The following is a 25651-nucleotide window of genomic DNA, read 5'->3' on the forward strand; positions in this document are numbered from 1 at the left end:
TAAAACTACCATCTATTAATACCCAGATGTAATGGAAATGTTAAAAATGACTCGCAAACCTCAAACACTTTTTTTTTTCTTGTTTAATTCTTTAACAAAGCGGAAGTGGCAGAAACTTTAAAATCTTCCAAAGACAGTTGACGTTATTTTTTTTTTCATCAGTAATTTTCTATCTGGACTTTTTGCTTGCTGAAAAGATGATGAACTACAACAAAGTTCTAAAAAAAAAAAACTTTTTAAAATAATTTTTCTTTCTTTCCTCCTTCAAATAAGTTGCTTTCATTGTGTGTAACAGTCTTAGACTTACATGCATGTAACTCAAAGATCTACCACATTTACATTCTTTAGTAAAAGCTATCCAGTAAATGATGGTAATACAGCAAAAGACAAAGGTTTATAAGAAACCTGGATTAAACAGAGAGATAAGACGAGACAGATACTTAATTAACGCACCTACACAAATCCATAAAGAATACAACTGATATAATAGGTTATAAAGGTTACTTAGTAATACAGGTTTATTACACAAACGTTGTTGCACCTGATAAGTAGATATCGTTATTGTAACATTTCCGTGGTTTGTTGTGGGCGAATTCCAAACAGTTCCCTGCTGCCTATGTGTATGTTCTCGGCTCCGCCCTCCGTAGTGCGCACTTCGCCCGATAGGGCTCCAGTTTGGGACTCGGCCGCGGTGGAGCTCGGGGACAGCGTCTCACTTCAGTGCAGCGTAATCAGACTGAACGTGTTATGAGAACTAGGCACGACTTCCTACGCCTCCCTATTGTTTTGTTATGCGCCTTTTGCCTTTTGATTAAATGGACCTTCACGCCTTTCACACGTCCTGAGAACAAGACAAGACACCCGAGGAGGTGAGACTCTGAGCATCATTAAAAACAAGGGGTTTAAATTCTACATTGTATAGAATTAAAACACGGGTCTAAAATTGTACACATTCTAAAAGGTTACAGTAGGATTGCAGTTCATTCCCAAGTTAGACTAGTGTGCTGTTGTCCAGGAAGCTGCTAACAACCTGCTGCTGCAGGTGACTAAAGCTGCGTTCAATACAAACCGAATTTGTGAACTTTGTTGAACATTCATGCTTTTGTAATTCATACTAAGGAATTCAGCTCTTGGGAGTAGATAAGGCTTCAAAAAAAAAACAACAACATTGAATAAATAACAACTAGAAAAGACCTGAATGTCAACATTCTCTAATATTCTAGCAGATTCTTTAACAACAGCAAAACATTGTGGTGACAGAGTTGTGTGATGTGGATACTCTAAATACAGTACCAAGCATCAGTATTCTGTCTCTAGAACTTTTACAAATGTTGTTGTTTCATCCTGGAATCAAATGAATTTAGTTTGAAAAAGACTATTTTCCAAATGAAAACGTGTAAATGTTTTGATCCATCTTCATGCTGTAGAACTAATCAGTTGGCCATATAAAAGCGAGCTAGTTGGTGAATAGAGTTCAGATGTGTGTAAATACACCAATTCCTGGATGGCCCTGGAGTTTGTCAGAGGACATACCTAAATGAATTGTGAAGACCAAAGAGCTGTCGAAACAAAGAGGACATCGGTCTGTGAAGCTGAATGAACTCTTATTTCATATTTTGATGAAATGAAAGCAGTTACATTAGGTCTTTGTCTGAAGGCACCACGGAGACCATTTTATAACCATGGTTCATAAAAGAAAGTTTCAGGCACTTCCAAAGGTCCATAAAGTTGTAGCCAGGGAATCATTTTTAGATACAGTGCTGGAAATAATAACCCACTATTATCATAAGTTACACTGCTTAAATAACTCATTCTGACTGCAGTGTGGGATTGTTTAAATTCTTTTAATAATAAGGTATAGGTTATATGATGAGGTTCTATCTGATTATTTTTTGTAAGCCAAAAATGCATGTATGATTTTAACATTTTATTTACATTGTACAGAGCTCACAGGCAGTCAGGGGTCCTAAAATTGGGAGCCATCTTGAATATATTGTGAAGAATAAAGTATGATTTTGGGACAAACTTAGCAGTTGGAGGTAAACAATGACATCCTCTGCCATCTTCTAAAATAACCATTTACAGTTGAATGCCAATAATATCATATAGTATTATATTATTATATTATTTTGCTTTACTATTGTCAATGAACATTAGGCCCTTACATATGGTTCATGTTTTAGCTCTTTCCCAGCTCCTTGCACACCTGAACAAAACCATCTGGCATGCTTTAGGTGTGTTGCTTTGAGCAACACCATTGGCTGTTATGGGTGTATATCAGGATGAACTGGGACTATTGTATGTGGAACTGTGTGGTGAATGAATGAAGACATCAGATCTCTGTCTTGGGTAAAGCCAATTAAAACACCACCAAGCCCTATTTGTCTGTCTGTGTATTGCAAAATGTGGGACGTGTGAGCAAAGAGGGTTGCTGGACCCCTTTGATCGAGAAACACTGAGAGATATTAGAAAGGTGATGCAGTAATAAAGAAAGTTCTGTTTGTTTGCAACATCCTTTTTTTGTCCAGAAGTGCCATCAAGGAAGTGAAATTCTTCAGCTTGTCAACCCATCTCTTTAACACCTCCAAGCTCTCATTTAAAATGTGCAAAGTGAAAGTTTGTCACCAGGGCAGAGTAAAAAACTCTGCACCAGTCCTATAAAGGCTAGAATAAAATCCCCAAACTGGCAACATTTGTTCTCACTAAAGATATGACTCTAAAGGTTTACACATAAGATACCTACCATAATTTATTTTATTGGACATGGAATTATGTTTAGTCAGAGGATGGAATTTGTACTTTTATTTATTCATCCATTTATCTGTTACCACTTTATCCTGGTCAGGGTTAGGCTGGAATCTCAAGCCTATTCCATGAACTGGGTGTGTGTAGGAAATACAATTTGAAAAGGGTTCCAGTCCATTCAGGGGCAATTAAAAGTAACGAATCCACTTACTATTATGTTTTTGGATGGTGAGAGGAAACTGGAGAACCCAGAGGAAACTCCAGACACGAGCAGAAGTGCCACAGAGGCAGTATCCTGAGCTCGTGCTTGAACTTTATTTCCTGTATTTTATAGTTGTACTTTAGAAAAGGAAGCATAAAGTTGTGAAATAGTTTTTTTTTTCTTTCAAGTAAGGTACAAGAGACATTGCTAATATTGCAATACTGATAGCTGAAGCATATACTTTTGTTTGGCGAACCATAATGTAGAATAACTTCTATGTTCTATGTGTATGATATATGTATTATAATATAAGTATAAGTATTAATATAAGTATTAATATGAGCATTGGAAACATTCCCACATGCTAGCATGAATAGCTCGATGCGTTATTAAGGGCTAATAAGCTACAGCATATGGACACCTTCCTAAACAAATCTGCTCTTAGATTATTATTTTTCTGGCAGTTATAAAAACATCTATTCTTTTGAGACAGCTTATTACTAGAAGTGTGAACGTGGATGTGGGAATTTGTGTTCATTTAGCCATTAGTGAGATCAGACACCGGTGTTCGGTGAGGAGGTCCAGAGTGCAGTTTGCATTCCAGTTTATTCCAAAGGTTCTCAGTGGGGTTGAGGTCAGGACAATCAGCTTCTTCCACACCAACATTGGCAAATCATGCTGCATTGTCTTGCTGGAACCTGTTTGGGCAACGAGTGAAGAGAAACCGTAATGGTACCACATGCAAAAACATTCCTGACTGTCCTGCACTTCAAACTTCCACCTTACATTTGTCAAAGTTAGCCTTAAGCAAAATTGTCTTTTCAAGGTGTTTTTGAAAAGAAACCTGACCAAATAGAACTCCTGACTGTTTTGTTCTTCACAGGCTGCTACTATGCAAGTTCTGTGGGTAAAAATTTCCCAGCAGCCTCATGCGTGTCCTTTAGTAGTTTGCATAACAGTTCATGAAACCCAAGATCTCAATATCTCGAAATTAATTGGTATGAAAACCTGCACCCACACCATCCCTTTGCAGATAAGATTACAAGACTGGACACCCCTGATTTATAGTTCCATTTAAAATAGTGGAACATCCGCAAGACAAAATGTTATCATCACATACTTAATAAGAGCTATTAACAGTTGTTCCCTCACCACCCTCTTTTTTTCCTCTCTCTTGAAGTTAATAAGTCAAAATCCTGTAAAACAATAATTTGTTGCTATAGAAACTTTAACATATTTGAATGAGCACATTAACATAAAACCTTTGATTTGCTTTGCAGCTGGAACTACTGTGAGAGCTGCTGTTATAGAGAATTCTGACCAGTCACATTCGAGAGTTCAGCGGTGCTGTGGTATAGCAATATTAACTTCTAAAACCTTGCCTTCATTGTCAGAGTGTTCATATTTTTAAGGCTGCCATTTAAAAATGCCTCTGTTTTCCTCTAGGCTGTTTTTGTGCAGTTGGGCGATGGGTTTTGGGGAGGATCTGTGGTGCCATCAGGGTCATGCTGCTCTGCTGCGGCTGCAGGACTCTGAGCTGAGACTCATGGAGGTGATGAAGAAGTGGATGACACAGAGAGCCAAGAGCGACCGTGAGTTCTCTGCACAGCTGCATCAGATGGCAGCCGTAGTGGAGAAACTGGAGGGCCCTCAGCCTGGAGGAGGCTTGGATTACATCAGCCAGCTCCATAAGGTGTGCACGTGTCCCTGCTGGACTTCATTCAATCTAGCATATTATCTCAGTATTATAGGCTAATAAGCTCAAAGTACACTTACCCCAGCGTGGCCATTTATAGGCTCTGGTTACACTAATTGCCATTTCAGATTCCATATTCTGTTGAACAAGCGTGAGCTGATTGAGTTTTGCTTTCTCAGGGAACTTATTGAAAGGTTGTTCAATTAAGAAGGTGTTGTGCATCAGTTCAGCTCCAGTGCCCCAAGCAGTGTTCTGAACCAAGATGCAAAAGCAACAGTGATTATTCCACATGATGTTATAGTGACTGCTGGGATTTTTCTGCTTTTTTTTTTCTTTTTTTGTTGCAGTCTATTTCATCAGAGTGAGAGGAGCAAAACAAAGCTTTCCCAGGTTTTTAGCTCATGTTCTGACACCTTTTCGCATGATCGTGCAGCAGGAATGTACTGTTTTATTCAGAGCCCTTGTCAGAAGCACTCATGTATTCCTTTGACATGTAGACAAAGCAAGACATACCTAAATTTAAAAATGTTTTCATCATGCAAGCCACCATTCATCCAATGCACACTTACTCAGAAATATTGCTTGTGAATTTGTCATTAAAAAAAAAGGTAATTTATAGTTTTTATTAGTTTTCATCTGTCAGAATTAACTTTCATCAAATTACACATAGTCCAACACCATACTGAGCAATACACGATAATAAAAATATCCCAGTGTTCAAGTCTTACTCTTAAATGGTTAAACTCTGCTTGGGTGGCTTATGCAGCTTGTATAGATTAGATAATGTCATATGTAATGATATGTAATGTAATGTAATGTAATGATATAAGGTTGTTAACATGTTATTAAATTTAAATTTAAACATAAATTTAGATGCTACTGTAAATTGTATGTACAGTGTAAGTTTGTCAGTTATATTTTAAAGACTACAAAAAAACCCCCACAATATATTCAATATAGCCACATGTTGTTAATTAATCATCTTCCCAGTAACACAATGAAGATGGGAATAGGACACCATACCATTGCAGGACAATATACTGTATGATTTATTAAGTAAAGCTATATCTAGGCAACTTTAGTAGTTTAATGCTTGAAATTGTTTGCTTTCTGCAAACATTTGGTTTATAACGAAGCACATTTTTTCTGCCAAAGACCCTCTCACAGAAGCACATAATATCTTACAGTTTCTATAATATTTCATAATATCACAATCTTACTATTTAAAATATTAAATCTATTCATGTCTATTCCAGATATTTTGTAAAGTTGCAGTAAGCAATGTCAATAAGCGCTAGTGCTTATCTGAACTTAGCATGATAAAATGTCATCACTTCCCTATTTTTGATGAACAAGCGACTCCTATTTGGATATTGAGTCAGTCTGAGGTTCCCATACAGACATGACTCTCAATTTTTCATAATACCATCAAAGCAAACTAGCAGCATTTTAATTAAGTGGGAGGATTTCCAATGACATAAGAACCTCAGGCCATTTCAAACATTTCAAGCATGACTTATGGGGTAAATGTGTAGGATGATCTGAGTAGTTTCTTAAAAAGCATTTTATGATTTTTCTACATCAGGCCTACACTGTTGCATGGACTATATGATATAGGCTTATCATTAACTCTCTTCAACAGTCGTGGAACGTGCTGTTGAGGGAGACGGAGAACCTGAGCCGGATCCTCCGCAAGCACTCTGAAGACCTGCTGGTGGGTCCGCTTAGCAAGCTCACACTTCTAATCAGAGACAAACAGCAGCTAAAGAAGACGTACAGCGAGCAGTGGAGCCACCTCAGCCAGGAGCTATGCAGGGTCAGCACCACAAATACACAGTTTAAATTCTATCTGGTTTATATAAGATTAACTTTGTGCTATATTGTGAGTAAGGAGGACCTATTTTTCATCAGTTTATGAGTTGCACTTTTTCATTCACCTTCTTTTGTTGGTCCCCTTGAGACATGAGTACGAATATTGTAGAGTCTATATCATCACGCCACAGTGCAGAAGCTTTCCTGCGTTTTTCCTGAAAAACACATCTGACTCGGCTCATAAACAGCTTGATGACTGATGATGTGTTGTTTTGGTGCAGGGAAAGCACATGTGCAGCATGTGGGGTCACAAGCCTGGAATGGGGAACTATGAGCTTATTCAAATGAAAGCAAAGTGTTTGTTAATTCATGGCACATTAAACGAAACACATTGACTGTGCCAAAGGGAGGACAAAGGAAGAGAAAAATAGGATAAGGGGAGATATTTAAGATTTATGATGTTGGAAAGTTTTGGTGATGATGAAGCATTGCTGTGTATTTGTGACAAACATCAGGGGTTTTCTTCAACTGGATTTCTGGAGTCGTGATGCGAACATCTGTGGTAAAGAGTCTGAAATCTCTGCGTGTGATTCATTTTAACTGTCAGCTGAAAGCAGTAATTTTTTTGGCATAGCACTGTGTCTCAATGCTGTATTTCAGGAGGATGTTTACCACCCTGACGTTGATTGTTTTCCCAGAACAGAACTTTCTGTTGTGTATTCTTCATATACCAGCAAACTTCATATTCCCCTCTCTACTTAAGTCAATAAGACCATGAAATATATCTTTATCAAGAATCATAAAGCCTTCTATTCTTGCATTTACAGCATTTGGCAGAAACTCATCCGGAGTGAATTACAGCCGAGCAATTGAGGGTTAAAGGGCTTGACTGAGCTACCACATACCTACAGCATTTGGCAGATTCCCTCATCCAGAGCGACTTACATTTTTATCTAATTTTTATAAAACTGAGCAATTGAGGGTTAAGGACCTTGCTCATGGGCCCAGCAGTTGTCAGCTTGGTGGACCAGGAATTCAAACTCATGATCTTCCATTCAGTAGTCCAACACTACACAGAGTTACATCACTGTTTCTGGAGGCTTCTTCCAAGCAACAGAAAATCTCGCGACTTCAGTGATCCTTTGATGTGGAACATCCGTCATATAAGTCTCTGTGACTGTCATACTATAGAAATAACATCCTCGACCAAGAACATTAATATAAACTTCTTTATGTCTGGCCCAACTTTTAAAGCTGTTGTTTAACAATTTCTGACCAATCACACCATCCCTATGGATTAGTGCTTTAAAATAAAGAAGAAAAGCATATGACGTTGGATGAATCACAATCTTTCAACAAGAATACAGGCAACAGTTTAAAAGGTCGAGGATTAAAAAAAATTCATTTGGAACATGCTATATGAACGATCTTTGTTTGTTCATGTTTATTTATACATTAAGAATCCAGGACTGATTAGCGTCAGTGCCAAAAGTACCCAATTTTTTTCACCACAGCATTATCACCGATAGACAATCAGCAAGAATATGAATAATAAAAAGTGAAGCTTGTGTGCAGCAGTTAGTATGTATTCTCTATCACCAGGCCACTTTACCAAGACAGTAAGGGAACTAAAGTTAGGTGATAATGAAAGCACAAAAAACACACATGGAAGTGAAAAAACTGTGGTGGAATTTGTTACGTGAAACAAAAAGGGGATCTGGCTAGAGTGTACAGGTGGGGACGAAGTCAGAGATGAAGCTTTTGCAATCTACTAGAATTAGAACTAGAATCCTGTCTTAGAAATCGTGTCAATCATCTGCAGGCAATCAGATTGTAAGAGGGTAAAACATAGGGTGGCTGATATACATTAGGGTATAAAGATGTTGGAATCCACATCAGATTATTTGCAGTTGAAGCTATCTTAAGGTCACCTTAAGATTTTTTTGTGTAACCAAGCACAACAGCACTGGCAATGATTTTTAGCCCCTACATTGTCCATGACAGTTGTATCGGATGATTACAACAAAGGAAACGCTGCCTAGATTTGATCTACATTTGGTCATTTTTATTTTAAGCCTCAACAGTGATTGAGAAGTCTCGTGTGAAATACAGATGTGGATGTCATAAGTGTCCTCAGAGAAGAAACTAAATTTGGAAAGAATAATTACGTAATGTTCAATCAAAGTGCGTATCACACAGATGACGGAACTGCGACTTTAACGTTTTCCTGTTTACCATCTTTGGTATCTACAGGAAGTTTGATGTGATCTCGTAGATTAGATTTCAGTGTTCTATTTAACACCATGAGCAGCTGTCACTAGATTAACTCTAGACTTAGTGTACAGTATATTATAGACATTTAAGACTGTTGGCATTATTTTTTACATGCTATTGTGAGCACATAGAGTAGTCTGTACCCTTTGGCAAGTGTATTCTTCACACACGCCCGTTCATGATGAAAGGGAGAAGTTCACGGATAATTGCCTCAGATCGAGGTCTGAGCCTTCGCATCGTGTCTGTACATGTCACTGAATGGTTTTCTTGTCCACTGCTAAAGTTTATGGGATTGTTTGAAATCTGCCATTAAGTAAATTGTTTAAATTATGCAAAACAAATGCCATTTCTCTGACAGGCAGGGAACTAAAAAAGAGCAGTTGGAGCTAAAAGGCAAACACGATTTCCTTGTACAGAAACATGAGAAAGGTCCACAGATCCTTCTTCTCCACAGTGACACGCAGTGTTTCCGGTTCTCTCCCTTTACAGAGCAGTATCAGTGGAATTCTTGAAAATTTTTGGAATACAAAATGGCGACTCAAATCTTTGGTGAAAGAGCTTCTTTTCTTTGTCTGTTATTGTGAAGGAAACTATGTGATATAAGAGACACACCTACAGTATAGACACGCAGGAATGGAGATCGAAAAATAGACATCTATTTACTTTCTGCTTTGTTAGAGGACACCTGCTTATTTGTGTAGGGTTGGAAGGATCCTGGATATGAAGTTTGGCAGCTTCCTGTAACCTAATATGGCTTCTGATTAGTCATTTGTGTGTTTTTCATGCTTCTGCATTTGAAGATTTTGACTTCCTTCTGAAAACCCATGAAAGGAATCATGAATTTTTGGTGCATTTAGGGGTTATTAGCTGGCAAATTTACCTACTTATCCAGTTTTTGTTTTTTAGGAACCGTAGCTAACAGGATAGTGCAATATACTGTACGTTTCCTCTATCTTTGACCCTTGTTACAGATAATTATATATCTTGATAAGACTTTACTCAGACACATATACGTTTATATTCAAATACATGTCATGGTAACCAAATCTCTTACATTACTATTCAAATCTGCTTCCATTCATCCAAAAACGTCCTGCTTTTAGTTGCTTTATTCATCCAAATTGTGTGCGTGTGTGTGTGAATACGTGCATGTTTGTGCATGTGTGTGCATATGTGGGTGTGTGGGTGTGTGTGTGTGTGTGTGTGTGTGTGTGTGTGTGTGTGTGTGTGTGTGTGTGTGTGTGTGTTTAAACTTGGACTATGCGATTTTTTTTTTTTTCAGAATCTGTTGTTAATTGTAGTTTTGAAAGGAGGAAGCATTCATACACATAATTCTGAAGTGATTATGAACTGAATGAATAGAAAGGTTCATGCAGCACATGGTGGCTTCTTTTTTCAACTGAAAATCCAAGCGATACTTTCAGCGGTCTGCTGAAATTCGTTGGAGGCATGTGTCAAAAAAAAGTGTTCAAGAGCTCAAAGGTTGTTGAACCATCTTTAGTAGAAGTAGAAGATGTACAGTAGATTGCAAGTGGTTGGGTAGTTTATGTAGGTCAGCAATTGTGAGATTTTTAAAGATGTTCAGTGTGCATTCAGATTGAAGGATTATGACTTTTGTTCGACCCCTATGTAAATCGAACGTGCACGCTTTGCACAAGCCCACATTGCAGAACACACACACACACAAAAAAAACAACATAATCCACTTATGTAACTTTTCTGGTGCTTCTTCCTTTGGATAAAGGCTTGAAGAGATGCTATTTCTATCATGGTTATGTAAAAATAAACAGTGTGCCTCCTAACTGTATCTGTAGTTAAGAACACAGTGTTTGTTTAATTCAAATAATGAACCCTTTCTATATTATTGGGTGATGTTTCAGTGTTTTTCAATATGGGAGTGTTCCTGATGGAGGACTTTGTACTTCTCTATAGCAAGTGTGTCTGTGGTCCGATACATGTATAAAGTACAAATTTAATTATTTAATTATAAGATGAGAAAATATGCAGGCTGTAAAACGCAATGTATTTCTGTTTTCAGAACTTAACTTGAAAAACTAACACCTACCATGGAAACACAAGTGTGACATTATGTGGTCTTTTAGTTTAAACCTCAAACAGATTCAGTGAAGATGCCCTTCATCGTAAAAATTTGCAAAAACCACAGGGATTCACACTTCTTGCTCACTTCTTTGTAAGTCCATCCTTAGTGAATGTATTGTGTGTCTAACTGATTCTCTTTTCCTGCCCTATTGTGGAAGGTTAGGTCACCCAAACTGAGCTGGACCGTCTGAAGTCTAATTACAAGCAGCTGGCTCGGGATTCAGCCCAGGCTAAAAAGAAATTTCAGGAGGCGAGTAAAGGTAGAGCATGTAGTTGCTTCTCATTTCCCTTTCCAGCCTTGGCTTCCTTCACTTCCATTCTGAATAGCAAATGCTATGCAAATAGCGCACAAATGCCCAGAGCACTCACTTACAATCAGCGGAACTGCTTTTGTTCAGAGCACACAATGTGGAAATGACAAGAGTGTGATTAAGCAAAAAAAAAAACTTGTAGCTATTAAAAATGGTCTCACATAATCTGCTGGTCATATCATTCATTCATTCATTTTCTACCGCTTTATCCGAACTACCTCGGGTCACGGGGAGCCTGTCCCTATCTCAGGCGTCATCGGGCATCAAGGCAGGATACACTCTGGACGGAGTGCCAAAGCAACGCAAGGCACACACACTCTCATTCACACACACACACAATACGGACAATTTTCCAGAGATGCCAATCAACCTACCATGCATGTCTTTGGACCGGGGGAGGAAACCGGAGTACCCAGAGGAAACCCCCGAGGCATGGGGAGAACATGCAAACTCCACACACACAAAATCGAACCCCCAACCCTGGAGGTGTGAGGCAAACGTGCTAACCTCTAAGCCACCGTGCCCACTGCTGGTCATATCATTAGTATATTTTCATGTTAATGCTTTGTATTGTGAATATAAGCCAGAACCTCTCTAAGCAAGTCTCTATTGTCACATGCAGACAAAGACCGTGAGAAGGCCAAAGAGCGCTACATCAAAGCCACACTAAAGCTTCATGAGCACCACAACGAGTATGTCCTGGCGGTGAAGGCAGCTCAGGTACATCATCAGCAGCACTTTGGCCAGAGCCAGCCAGCGCTGCTCACAGCCCTGCAGACACTGCAGGAGGAAATGGTGCTCATTCTGTGAGTCAAAACACATTGTTTATTTGCAAATTTGCTGCTATGATAGCTCACCTAAATCCTATGTGTTATTCTACACAGAAACTTCATGAATGCTAATAGATTCTACATGTACATAGTGACAAATGGGTTTAAGATTGGATGTTAGAGCCCACATTAAAGTTTAGATTTGTTGGAATTTAGTTGAACTTCCTTACTGTAAATCATCTGATCCTAAAGGTCAGAATATTAGGTATAAAGTGAAGGAAAGGAAATTAAATACCGTAACTGTTACTCCATACCTCTGTATTTAAAGTATATTTTCTCCATTTTTCACATTACATATTACTTTTATATTTACTATATTATCTTCTTCAAAATAATACATGTTCTGATTTCTGACATACATTATGCATATTTGGAACTTCTTTTCTAAAACTCATATCCCATATCTTTTCATATCTATTTCTTCCATATAAGATATTTACTGTATGTTTATTACCTAGAAACATAGTATACATTCAAGTATGGTATCAGTCTAAAAACCCTTCTTGAAATAATAACCATGATATTATTTGCTCTTTAGCAGTCGTACACATCATACAGACCTGTTCATAAAGCAAATGAACACCGTCTGTGAACTTCAGTCTTTGTAAAGATAAGTAAGTGCAGTACAGTTGAGCCTAAGGCTTTAGGGGGAATTTACGGCATACATATGATCTGAAGCGTGTTTCACAACCTATGTTCCAAATTTTACAACTCACAATGTACTGACATTTTTTTACTTTTGCTTTGGCCAAGCTGTCGAAATACAAAGAAGTACACAAAGCACTTAAAGTGATTAAAGTTGCAAATTTCTCATGACAGTCTCTTCAAACTTCTGCAATTTTTTTCTGAGTCATTAGCTGACTGGAGTTTATTGTATTGACACCATAAGATCAGAAAAAGTGAGAAGTGGTTTCTCTGCATGCGTCTGAGGCTCATTAATGGCTAAATTTCAGATTTTTTATTTTTGGCACAGGAAGGAGATTCTGCAGGAGTACTTTGACCTGTCCAGTCTGATCCAGGACGAAGTGGTGTGTGTTCATAATGAGATGACCAATGCCCTCAAAGCCATCGAACCATACAGAGAGTATGAAAGCTTCATTCAACAGAACAGGTAGAGCTTTATTCTGCTCTCTGGGTTCCCCTCTTAATTGTACATTTATTCAGCAAGCTTGGTAAGCCTTCACCAGTTAGGATTGTTCTATGTTTAATTTGACAGTGGCTGTCTAAAGTCAGATATGACCTAGCAATTTCAATGCTATTGACTACTTGGTGGTTTTTCACTTCATTGTTAAGGAGTGAGAACAAGTGGGTTTTTAAAATAATGTTTGTACACACCCAACATTATACAATAGACCTCAACTGCTTATTAATATGAATCCAAAATAATATACTAATGTTTGTTTAGCAATAACAACCCAATTTGCAATTACTACCAGAATATGTGAGCCAGTTAGAAAAGCCAGTTCACTGAAGGGGAAAGGACACAGAATATTAAAGGTATTTGCTTCTGGTAGTAATTAATCTGCAATAAGTAAAGGTAGTTGTCTTGTCTGCCACTGTACATAGATTGGGGTTTTGTGGTAAAATTCTTTTTGTTTACTCTGCTGGCTAAGTTGCAATCATGTTCACACCTCCGTTGATATCTGAAATTGTAGATGAAAAGTATACTGTGTACAACGAACTTTAAGACGGTAAGAAACAATAGCAATGACCATTACAGGCTTCTGGAGGTGAGTCAAAATTCAAAGAGAAGTCACAGCAAATAGGGTTGATGTGGGATTCCAGAGTTGGTATTGAACACAATAACAACACAAACTAAACCTAAACTAACCTAAACTAAAACCATCAGAATTTATACAAATTAGACATTGGTGAAACAAGTTTAGAGACTAGAACAGGACCAGAACCAAAATGAAGCGCAAAGGCTGTGTAGACAGCATTTGAATGCAATGTTATTGGTTACTCCCTTTAACCTGACATTCGAATTGAACGTTCTTCTTGATATAGTTTTACTTAGATATAAAGAACTATAGACACTGAGTTTGATTCTGCAGGATAGTTCTTAAATGATCCATTCAAATTGCTCTACGCCACAGTCCAGTACTTTTGCACAAATGTTTATGTATATTTTTATATAATTACAAAACTTGACTTATTTGGAGGCATACATTATTCTGGTGGAATGCTGATAGTCTTATTTTGAATCTATGTGTGTGATTAATGAGATGAGCTATGAATTATTAGAGATAATAGAAATCATAACAATCAATCTGTCAAAATGCATGATTAACATAAAAACTGTAGGGCAGTTTTACACAAAGATACCTACACACGTTTCTGACAGCAAATTTGTTTCCTTACTTGCATGTATTTTAAACACAAAGTTATCTGCAGATGTGAAAAAGAAGAATTTCACATTCAAAGAATGCAGTGCTGGAACATTGTGAACATTTTGATAAGTGGCATCTGAAAATTTACTGAAGGCTTATATCATATGACCCATAAGTATCAAACATCCTGGACAAAGTATTTAGTATTTACTGAGTGAGAAAAGCTCACACACATAAGGACTTAGACGTAATGCAGAATGACTTTGTTTACTATAGCATTTGTTAAACTGGTGGTTTCCGGCCATTAAGCTGTGAAAGTGTGTTATAGACAAGCTGTTTTTTTCCAGAGAACTTCCTTGATCTGTATCCTTTATGCATATGGATGAAAACACACAGACAGTTTACACAAGCTCACACAGTGTCACCAGAGTACTGAAGAGCACACACACACACACACACACACACACACACACACACACACACACACACACACACACACACACACACACACGCACAGAGAGACTATATAAAGGCACTAATGTGTTGAGACATATTTAGCTTATATTTTTATTCAGTATTATACTCATAATCATCTACCCTATCGATAAAATGCAGTGTTTATATGTACAGAGAATTATGACATCATTAATGCAGTATAGTCACAAAAAAAACATGCTATTTTTTAAAAATGTTCTCACATATGCGGACTGAAAGATTGCTCAGCTCAGGAAGGTAAACAGTCTGATAGCCGCAGGGAAGAAAGACCTTAGAAAGACCACTGAGGCATGCATGGCCTGCTGCTGAGCATAATCTGCTATGCTTTTGTGGTCTCATGGAGCAGATTGGAAGGATTGCTCATTAGAGCTAAGAGCTTAGCCAGCATTCTTATGTCCATCACTTGTCTCCAGAGCTCTGGCACTAAGGCAGCCTTCCTTAGTTTGTTTTTCTCAGTTTTTCTAAAATCTTTGTAGAACCTGCTCTCCACCTACAGGAGGAGAGAGTTACTAAGAGTGACTAAGAAAAATACATATATGAGTTAAAGTAGTAAACTGTAATTTAGTAATTTACTAACATCCAGCTAATGACTTTTATGATCACCCTATATTGTAGTATTTTAGTATATAGTATAGTATTTAATCGTAAATAGTTTAAAATGAATTGCTACAAGTGATCTGTGAAATTATGAAGTAAAATGTTTACAATTATTTTATTTTATATATATTATTTATTGGAACAATCTAGATAAATTGTCAAAATCTTTAGCACTGTAATTGCACACTTCTTGTTGTACACAACATATTTAATTTTCAGTTCATATTAACACTGTTTATGAGGTTTCTAACTTTAGTCTTGAGAGATTTGCCTTCTAAGTCTGGCAGCCTTTATACAGCAATCATTTAGAGTTGCATTACGACCTGAGAGCGATCAGTTAAAAAGATCCATAAATATTTAATTTATCTGCTATAATTCGGAATATTTTTTTGCCACCATAGCAGAAATAGTTATTATGGAAGGAAATAAACATGGCATGTTGTTAATAATTCATGTCAGGGTATTTTGGTGCTTATGTTATTTTCCAGTAACCATCACATCCTGAAGTGTTTTATTCTTCTTATACTACAACAATTTGCCAATGCTAACAAAGTTTTTAAATTAAATTTTAGTTCTATTTAATGTTGTGAAATTCCCCTTGAAACAAGTTAGCTCCTGTTATTCCTTATTCTACAGCAGACATAGCATCATACTCTAACCCAGTTTTCTTCAGTTTAATAGGACAAAAAATGCAGCTTGTCGTATCACAGAGAAAGAGTGAAAGCAGAGAAATCACGAACACTAGAAGATTCCTTCCAAAACCACTAGATAAAACATCAAGGAATTCAATCTGTTGAATATTGAATATACTATACATGGTCCTAGTGTTAAAATATAATTAATAACATATTGAAATGATTTTCTTTAATAGAAACCTGTTATTTATCCTGCAGATTTGCTGTGGTATTAATTGTTCAATAAAACATGAGAAACTCCAGATGATCAATATTATATGAGTGGCCATGCTGAAATGTGATAAACTTATAAAACTACTTATTTTAATGAGACACTATGAGTAGGAGAGAGTATGGGTTTGCCAGGGCTACAGGTTACTGATGAATGAATGTGTGTGTAGGTCAAGAGCAGAAGTTCCAGCATGTGTGGAGTTTGACAGCAGTCTCTTGGAAGATACTGAACGTTTGAAGCCTGAGGAGCTGGAAGTGAATGAACTCACTCTGGAAGGAATACAGCACCGGTGACTACACAACACATCTAGTGTGCATTGGCATGAAGTGCATACCGTATATTAGTATGGATAAGTGTGCACTATACATATTCATATAAAGAAATGATCTACACTTTAGCATTCATCAGCATTTATGCATCCCCCAACACTACAGACAGTAGTATGAAAAACCCTGTATTATACACATTAGTGCACACATTTGTGTACTTAATGTACACTATTCAAAGCATGCTTTGTATCTATAATACTTTTAGTGTATGCCAGTTATTACACATACAATAGTTTATGTCTTTATGTTTATGTTCACTACACAGTGGTACAAGATCATTGTGTTCTACACGTTAGTGCTCATCAGCCTTCACTGCATAGTACTTAGTGTACTTAGTAGGTACTAAACACTCAAGTGCACATCAGTGTTCACATCAGATATTAGTGTATTGCACAAGTAATTCTATCTGTATTTCTGTCTGAGTCAAAATGGGCATGATTTAAACTGGAAAGGGTATTTTTTAATATGTATACATGAACCCTACCATTATTGCAAACACTGGGAAAACCCCAGAGGTAGAATTGTCAGCATTGTCAGCATGGTTAGTTCAAGTTCCACTTTCTAAATCTCGGTTTATATTACTTGATTTCATAATATGTCTACCAGCCTAATTCGTTGTTTGATTTGTTCTGTGGTATTTGTTTCTTATGCAAGCTTCATATCTTCATGTCATTTTAATTGTCTGTTTTATTGTCTGTCTATTTCTTATCTTTTTTATATCTGTTATAAATATTCATTGATATTCATGAACGTTATCTGTTCATTCCAGTCACTGCCTTAGTTTTTTTTACATTATGATTTGTCAGTGGCTAGATGATCTAAAGGAGCTATATTGAATAATCTAGTGCCTATGTAAATAGGTATTTTAAAAATGCAAAGATGTATCTGTACAGTGACTCTAATGCACTTCTCTGCTACTTCAGGCTCACTGCTATCGAGGAGGAACTTCTCAGCATAGCAGCGACTCTGGGAACACAACAGGCTGCCGTTAACCAGCTGGAAATGGATCTGGAAGCCGAAGAGAGTTTGGACAAGTCTGGCCAGAGGTGAGCTTTTACCGCATAGCCAGGAGGTTTTTAACAAAGGTTTACTCGTTTACAAGAAAATAATACATGAGATGTAGGATAGAGGAGTTTATTGTGTCTTAGCACATTTTTGAGATTTCTCTCCCCCACAGTGAAGAGTGCTTTCATGAATTTTAGATGTTTGGAGATTAATTATTTAATGTTGTGTGTGATTAATGGCTGGCCTAGGAGCAGCTCTGTAACTCTTACTGCCTTAAAGATTAATATTAAACATCTGTCACAGCTCAGTTTGTATTCAAGCATATATGTACATATATAGAGAGCTAGATATGTGATATAAAGATATAGCTTGCATTTTGAAGCCACATAGATGCTATATATGTCCTACTTCTTCAGAAAAAACACTGCAAGTTTATTCACTTTTCAAGCTCAGAGCAGTAATTTTTAGTTATAAACAAGTCAGTAACAAACTAATTCAAGTCAAGTCACCTTTATTGTCACATAAAGATAATTGTAGAGAATTACTCTACAGTCACTCTATGGCAATACCTTAACAATCATTTGTGTTTTTATATCATTGCACATAATATATTTTATTTGAAACAATTTACATTTAATTGGAAAAGGTATACAAGCCTTTTCTATGGCTGAGCTACTGCAAGTGCCCCTCTGTTTAATAACGCATTCTCATTAATAACCATTGATTAGCATCTATGCCCTTCATTCATCTTCATTAGCCACTCTAATCTGGTTAGGGTTGGAATCCAGAGTCTATCTTGGGAACTGAGTCCACTTATTGCAGCTGAATGTTGAGGGTCTTGTTTAATGCAAAGGCTTAACAGTGGGTCTCTCACAGTTGTGGTTTTTGAACACACAACCTTCTGATCACTATTGCAGAACAGTAACCACTAATGTATTACCATCCTGTCAACAAGGGTGTACCAGTTCAGTAAGCGCAATGCTCTGGAAGACAGCAGGCAGCAGGTGGTAACATCGATGGTGGCACGGGCCCGGCTTGAGGCCCAGCGCAGGTTGCTGGCTGACAAACTGCAGAGCCTTGGCAGCGATGACGCACCGACACTGGGCCTGGATGATGATCGGATTTCTCTCAACTCCAGCACCTCTGTAAGTCAATTGTTTTTGACAGCAGGGAAACACTAGGGTTCTGTGAGAAGCCTTTGAGTCCATGTGGTATCAGAGTTTTTATGAGAGAATAGGATTGTGGGTGTACATTCACATTTTTTTTTTCTTACATTTTTCAAGCATAATGACAAGGCCCATTATTCAAATACCATTTCTCAAATATTTGACCAAGTCTGCTATTCCAACAAAGACACAGTCATATAGGGATTTGTAACAGTAAACAAATCTATGACATAATGATTGTACTGTTCGCTGTTTTTTTATAGCCAGCATTATGTAAATACTTTGACCATCCACTGTGTGTAGGGGCCAGTTTCAGTGCTCCTTGTAGCATTCAACATTCAAATACAGCTTATATATGCGTGTGTGTGTGTGTGTGTGTGTGTGAGTGAGTGAGTGAGTGAGTGAGTGAGTGAGTGTGTGTTTGTGTGTTTGTGTGTGTTTGTGTGTGTGTGTGTGTGTGTGTGTGTGTTTGTTTGTTTGTTTGTTTGTTTGTTTGTTTGTTTGTTTGTTTGTTTTTAAACCGGGGATGTACAAAGTCAACCTACCCTGAGGCCAACAATAGCACAGGGTCAGCCGAATCGTACATGAAATAATGGCCTGATCTTTTTCTAGTCTTCAGCTGTCCAGTTTGGATGATTCTGTACTTAGCCTCAGTTTCTTGTTCTTGTTTGACAGGATGGTTGAGGGCTTGAGTAGCTCATCCATCTGTTCGTTTTCTATTTTTTATGTTCTAAGATGTTTTTCTGCTCACCATGGATGTAAAGGATGCTTATTTGAGTTGCTATAGACGTCCGGTCAGATCAATTCATCCTGGCCTGGACTTCAAGCTTCTCTTATCAACAAGGCGTTTCCGTGTTGAAAACAAGGTGTTTTTATTTCTGTAAATTCTAGAGATTTGTGTGTGTGAAAATCCCAGGAGATCATCATTTTCTGAAAGATTTAAACCAGCTCATCTAGCACCAACATCCAAGTCACAGAGATCAAGCTTTTATCCCATTCTGATGTTTAATGCATGTTTTTTCTGCATTCTGCTGTTGTGTCAGGACTCAACCCGGACTTTTGGCCACGTGCCTTTTTGTTTATCTTCCTCATCACGTGTCTGCCCCGCCTTCATCTGCCCCTCCCTGTCTTCACACCTGATCCTTATTGTGTCATCGTGTCTTTTTATATTTAAGTGGGCCGCGTTGCCGAGTGCAGCGCGGAATCATTAGTTACGTTTACCCCTCGTCATGTCTAGTCTTTGTTAAGTGTCTTCATTTGTATTGCTTTTGTTATCGTCTTTATGTCGTTGTCTTTATCATTTATTAAACCCCCTTCCTTTGAAGCTATCCTGCATACGGGTCTGTCTCCTTCCGCTTCCGGTTGTGACATGTTGACACAGGTTTTCCTAATAGTGATTGTGTGTGGCTATTTAAAAGGCAGGGCTTTTACATTTTTAACAATTATTCTTAATGGTCTGCAGTCAGTGATTCCTATCTGGACCTAAATAAGAAAATGTTTAGATCACCCTGCTTTAAACCATACCTGGTTAAAATGTGAACTACGTTCACAGTTCAGCCTGAATGATTGCACACAAGGTTTGCACTGCAGTGTTTTGCTTCTTTCTCTCTTTTTTTTTTTACCCCTTTGGCTTTCATCAGATGCTTTTATCCAAATTGCCTTAAAATCAAGCTAATCCATGCATAGAACCATGAAGATAAGGGTTAAGGGTCTTGCACAAGCAGCTGACAGTGGATTTTCCTTCAGTCTTTCCAGTCACTATTTGAGAACTATTGAAACCAAAAATCTTTTAAACCATTGGCCGACAGCTTGGATTAAGGATTAAACTATATCACATTACTAAGCTAAATAACGCCTGGTCTTGCTTGAAAGATTTTCAGACTTTTCTATCAGGACTGAAGATTTAATGTCATTACCTGATCAGGATGAATAATAACAGGATGTAACAGGGTGTACTATTGCATTGCTTGGATAAAGACACAAATATATGCCATTTTTCAGTGTGCATTTATGGGACCCTGACACATTAAGCATAACCTTTATAGCTGCACTGTGTTTCAGCTGAGCGACATCAGCAGCTTTAAAAAGGACATATTCCATAGAGTTTTATTAGCCCCAAGGGTTTGGCAGTAGACTGAACTCTGTATTTATTGTTTCTGCAGCACAGAAATGCTGAATCCTCTACAGAAGTATGTGCTACTTAGCATATTGTTTCTGTTTGCAGTATTTCCTCAAGCCTTTGACTTACATAGCCTTTACTGCCTACTATTGTGCTCTATTCCCTCCATTATTAGTTTAGCAGAGAGCTGTATATCTTCACCAAGCTACTGAGACAGATGCAGTTTTACTGTAAAGCCTCTAAAAAGGCTGTGGGTATGTCTGGCATATAATTAGATAATTCTCTCTTCTGTTAAGGGTTGGTATGTAGTTTCCTCTGTGTATAAAAATAAGCATGATCAATTACACAATGAGAAAAACATTGTGGGCCCTTCTACAAGATTATGGAGCTTATGTATGACTGATGTGGTATGTAGTTTCCTCTGTGTATACAAATAAAAAAGTAGAGCATGATTGATTATACAATGAGATAAACATTGTGGGCTCTTCTACAGCATTTCAGTATGTAGCTTATCTATGGCTGAGCAATCTGTACCTGTACCATTCTTTTCTCATTGCTTTTTTCATAATCTCAAGTACAACAAACATTTCCTGCAGTATTTCATATATTTTGTTTTTTTCCCCCTCAAAATAAGGAGCGTGACAAAGACTTCAAGGTTCCCAGCGTGGACAGCATCATCAACCACCTGAGCAGCCTGTTCAAGCCCAAGTACACTGTGAGTAAGCCTTTTCTTTGGTTTGCTTTTCTATCTGTAATGATAGACTGGAACACAAACTACTTTGAATAATAGTAGAACATTCATTTATTCATATAAAAAAAATAAGTGAACTAAAACAGGCAGTAGAGAAGCAAATCAAAAAAAAAAAGCTATTCATACAAATAATAGTGAAATGGTAGTTAGTTAAAAATACAAATGAATTGATTTGTGCCCTGAACTTACTCAACACAAGTCATTCACCAGACTCTAATGAGCCAGTCTGTAACTTCAGGATATAAAAACGGAAAACAGACTTTCCACTAGTTTATTGTTTTGTCTGCCAGAAAGTCCTGCCAGAAACTCCAGTTTTCAAATACTTCAATTTCGATAGCTACTTAAATAGCCACAATACACTAATCATTCTGAATTAGTCACTCTCTCTCTCTCTGCAGCATTTTGTACCGAACACAAAAGGAGGTTTTTCTTGTGTGTTTTTAAACCAAGCAGTTAAAAGTACTTTACAGCTGCATTTGAGGAATTGTTAAATTATAATGAGGAAATGGCATCAAAATAAATGTAGTTTTTGTGTATCTTTTTTCCTCAAAGCAAAACAAGCAAATGCCCAATTGTAATCATGCTAATGTAGTGTGTTCATTTCCCGTTGTGTAGAGTACTGTGTTTTACGATGCCTCCCAGGTGCCACCCGCTCTGTCTCCTGTGCCTGAAGTAGAGAAGCCTCTGAGTCAGCAGTGTTGGTACCATGGTGCCATCCCACGTGTCGAAGTCCAGGAGCTGCTAAAGAATGATGGGGACTTTCTGGTCAGGCAGAGCCAGGGCAAACAGGAGTATGTGCTGTCTGTCCACTGGGGAGGACAATGTCGCCACTTTCTCATTCAGAACACAGAGGTATATTTCTAAGTATGTGTTGTATCCTGTGTTAGTTGTGCATCCTATGTAGTGCATGAGTAAATCATCACACTCACAATTCGTATAGGAACATTGTCAAAAATTCTAGAATAGATGATTGTATTGTCCTATGAAAGCTATGTGCAACAGACTTAATAAATAATATTTGCAATGAGATACCAGTTTTCTAAATGTCTGTGATGCTTTGAAACCTTACTCTGACAGTCTGAATGTGTGTTTATATTCAGATTTCTCTATTTGTTTACTTTAATGGGAACTAGGCACGAAAGAACTCTAATTGTGCTTGAAATATATGAAAGGGAGAACAAAAACATATCAGGACATTTAAAAGTATTCAGAAGTGTGTGTGTGTGTGTGTGTGTGTGTGTGTGTGTGTGTGTGTGTGTGTGTGTGTGTGTGTGTGTGTGTGTGTGTGTGTGTGTGTGTGTGTGTGTGTGTGTGTGTGTGTGTGTGCGCGCGTGTGTGTGCGCGTGTGTGTGTTTGTGTAAAAATTGTAGGGTTTTATAAACCCTGGTGTGTGTCTATTTAAGTTATGCCAATCGATTCAAATTGCAACATGTGGATGCCAGTAAAACTGAAAAATCAAAATCAAAAAAAAAAAAAAAACAGGTTGCACCTGACCACACATCAGGGGTGCCACAAGGGTCTGAATACTTTTGTGAATAAGAGATTTCAGGTTTTTATTTTGACTGATTTTCGAAGATCTCAAAAAAAAAAACATAATTATGGGCAGTGTAAGTGTAGCTTAATGGGTACAAAATGGCAATTGTCTCCATTCCACAATGTGTACAGAAGTGTGTAGTGTGTTTCAAATCACAAAACACTAGGAAGAAATAAAGAAAGGCTTTTCCTTGTCAGCAAGGTTTAAATCTTAAATCAGGATCAGGATTTATTTCTGGAGGTGTTTACTAAGTTTGAGGTGGTTAGATGGTAAATAGTAAGTATATTACTGTATATTCTACAACTACTAAGATATTGATTATCCTAAGTTGAATTAATTGAACCAACCTTAATATAGGTTATTCAGAAGGATGCCGTTTGCTGTGGATAACTCACTAATATCACTAATATCAATTTATCTTCAGTTTTGAATTGTAAGCCTACAGTTGTTTTTGCATGTAGAGTATTTCCAGTAAGTATGAAGTATTGTTTATATTTAAACAATTGCCCCTTTTTTGGGGGGTTCTTTGTGTCATCAGGCAGAGACGGTCAGCCCAGATTTTATCCAAGACCTTTTATCGGATTTCCGACCATACAAAATGTACAAAATATTTCTTTATTCACCCAGGAGCACATAAATTTATAGGTGCATAACTTTGTGTGCTAAACTGGTAGCCTTTCTTTTTAGCTACATTAACCCTGGAGCACAAGTGCAAAACTAATGAAGCCAACATTCTGCTGAAACAAACATGTCCTTGTTGATGAACTACATGAACTGCTATAGAGTAAATGGTGTCTGAATTTTATTGTGTCCCTTTTTTCTTTTCTTTTTTTTTGAAAACCATCTATATCCATTGTCTATATGTGTTTGTGTGTACATATAGGGTATGTATCGTCTGGATGGTGAGGGCTTTCACTCTATACCACTGCTCATGGACTACCTTCTGAACTCCAACAGAAATGTCACCAGGAGAACAGATATTGTGTTGAAAAGACCCATCCCAAAGGTAGCACAGTTATCTATCTATCTATCTATCTATCTATCTATCTATCTATCTATCTATCTATCTATCTATCTATCTATCTATCTATCTATCTATCTATCTATCTATCTATCTATCTATCTATCTATCTATCTATCTATCTATCTATCTATCTATCTATCTATCTATCTATCTATCTATCTATCTAGCTTTGTCTGTCTGTCTGTCTGTTTGTCTGTCTATTCATTCCTTTCTTCCTTACTTAGTGTATTCACAAAAATGTGTCGGAATCTGCTTTTTGTTCAGCTTTTGGCCAAAAATATTTTTCCATCAATACGTCATGCTCCATTATCTCGGTCTGGGGGCAACCATATTTTAAAATGCTTTAAACGCACTTGTATTTGAGATGCATGCAAAAGAGTAGGGAAACTTAAAAAACTAAAAGATTTTAGTGCAGGAATGTTGTCAGGCTGCCAAACATATATTAGCCAGTTCATGCCTACAAGCAATATAAAAAAAAATCAATGACCATATTTTTCTCTTCATGCACACACAACCCACAACATGTGCACTACACTAAAATACAATCTGTCATATTGTACTGCACTGTCTTACTGGCTGAGAATGAAAACACCAGTACAATTTGTGTCTTACTCTATCATACCCTCTAATTTGGTTGGTCTCTCATGTCTTCAAGGACAAGTGGTACTTAGAGCATGATGACGTTATCCTTGGCCAAAGCATTGGGCGGGTAAGTACACAGATCAATAACAGCTCTTTATCAGCAATGTCATTTAATGATGCTAGTGGATGTCTTGAGTAAGTGAGCTATCCATACAATGTCTTTTAAGAGCCATCTGTTAGCATGTTAAGTATCCCAGCACTGAGCCAAGGCAATTTTACCACCAGCAGTTATAGTCATTAGATTAATGCTAATGACATAAACCTTCTTACTGTGGTGTCACTGTAACAGTGAGACATGGACAGAGGCAGATGGATGTTAATTTATTTATTGTTTTAATAATCATTGCCATGAAAGGGGGTCAGCATGCAAGCACATATTTAACACAGGCAATTGCATATTAATGCAAAAGCCTCAACACTATAAGTAAGAACTTTATGTAAGGATATAATCATCTACTTAGAAGTGCACATATTCAAATCATGGCCATAAATAGTTATAAGGACAGAAAGCTTCAAACTGTAGTGCTTTTTAAAGATATTATGGGGTTTATTTTGCATGTATACTTTATGGCTGTAAGTATGTGGACACCTGAACATCACACCCATATTTGGGCATTCAAGCTTGGAACATTACAATTTCCTTTCACCAAAACTAAGGGGCTCAAATATGTTCAAACATGACAATGCTCCTGTGTACAACCGTGATATCAACTCCACTTTTGGGAAGATCTGGAACACTGACTATACCCACAGACCAGGGGATTAAATCTGTAATGGGTTCAC

At 37.4% G+C, this 25651-nt stretch overlaps 1 protein-coding gene across 5 annotated transcripts in view; it reads left to right on the forward strand.

Moving 5' to 3' along the window:
• Positions 1–669: 669 nt before the first annotated feature.
• fes (FES proto-oncogene, tyrosine kinase) overlaps positions 670–25651 on the forward strand; it is a 30688-nt gene continuing 5706 nt past the window's right edge. The window contains exons 1-15 of one of the 5 annotated variants that reach the window (XM_027162575.2): positions 731–869; positions 1945–2039; positions 4228–4299; positions 4394–4640; positions 6286–6459; positions 10993–11089; positions 11763–11946; positions 12944–13081; positions 16468–16587; positions 17551–17673; positions 18588–18777; positions 21552–21632; positions 22284–22520; positions 24086–24208; positions 24882–24935. In XM_027162575.2, coding sequence (XP_027018376.1) covers positions 4416–4640; positions 6286–6459; positions 10993–11089; positions 11763–11946; positions 12944–13081; positions 16468–16587; positions 17551–17673; positions 18588–18777; positions 21552–21632; positions 22284–22520; positions 24086–24208; positions 24882–24935 — 1746 coding nt within the window. In that variant the 5' untranslated portion in view covers positions 731–869; positions 1945–2039; positions 4228–4299; positions 4394–4415. Of the gene's footprint in view, positions 870–1944; positions 2040–4227; positions 4300–4393; positions 4641–6285; positions 6460–10992; positions 11090–11762; positions 11947–12943; positions 13082–16467; positions 16588–17550; positions 17674–18587; positions 18778–21551; positions 21633–22283; positions 22521–24085; positions 24209–24881; positions 24936–25651 lie in introns of all 5 variants that reach the window. The other 4 variants (XM_027162567.2, XR_007139932.1, XM_027162551.2 and 1 more) reach the window with 4 other exon arrangements.

The sequence above is a fragment of the Tachysurus fulvidraco genome, chromosome 2 (assembly GCF_022655615.1).
Source record: "Tachysurus fulvidraco isolate hzauxx_2018 chromosome 2, HZAU_PFXX_2.0, whole genome shotgun sequence".
Taxonomy (NCBI): Eukaryota; Metazoa; Chordata; class Actinopteri; order Siluriformes; family Bagridae; genus Tachysurus; species Tachysurus fulvidraco.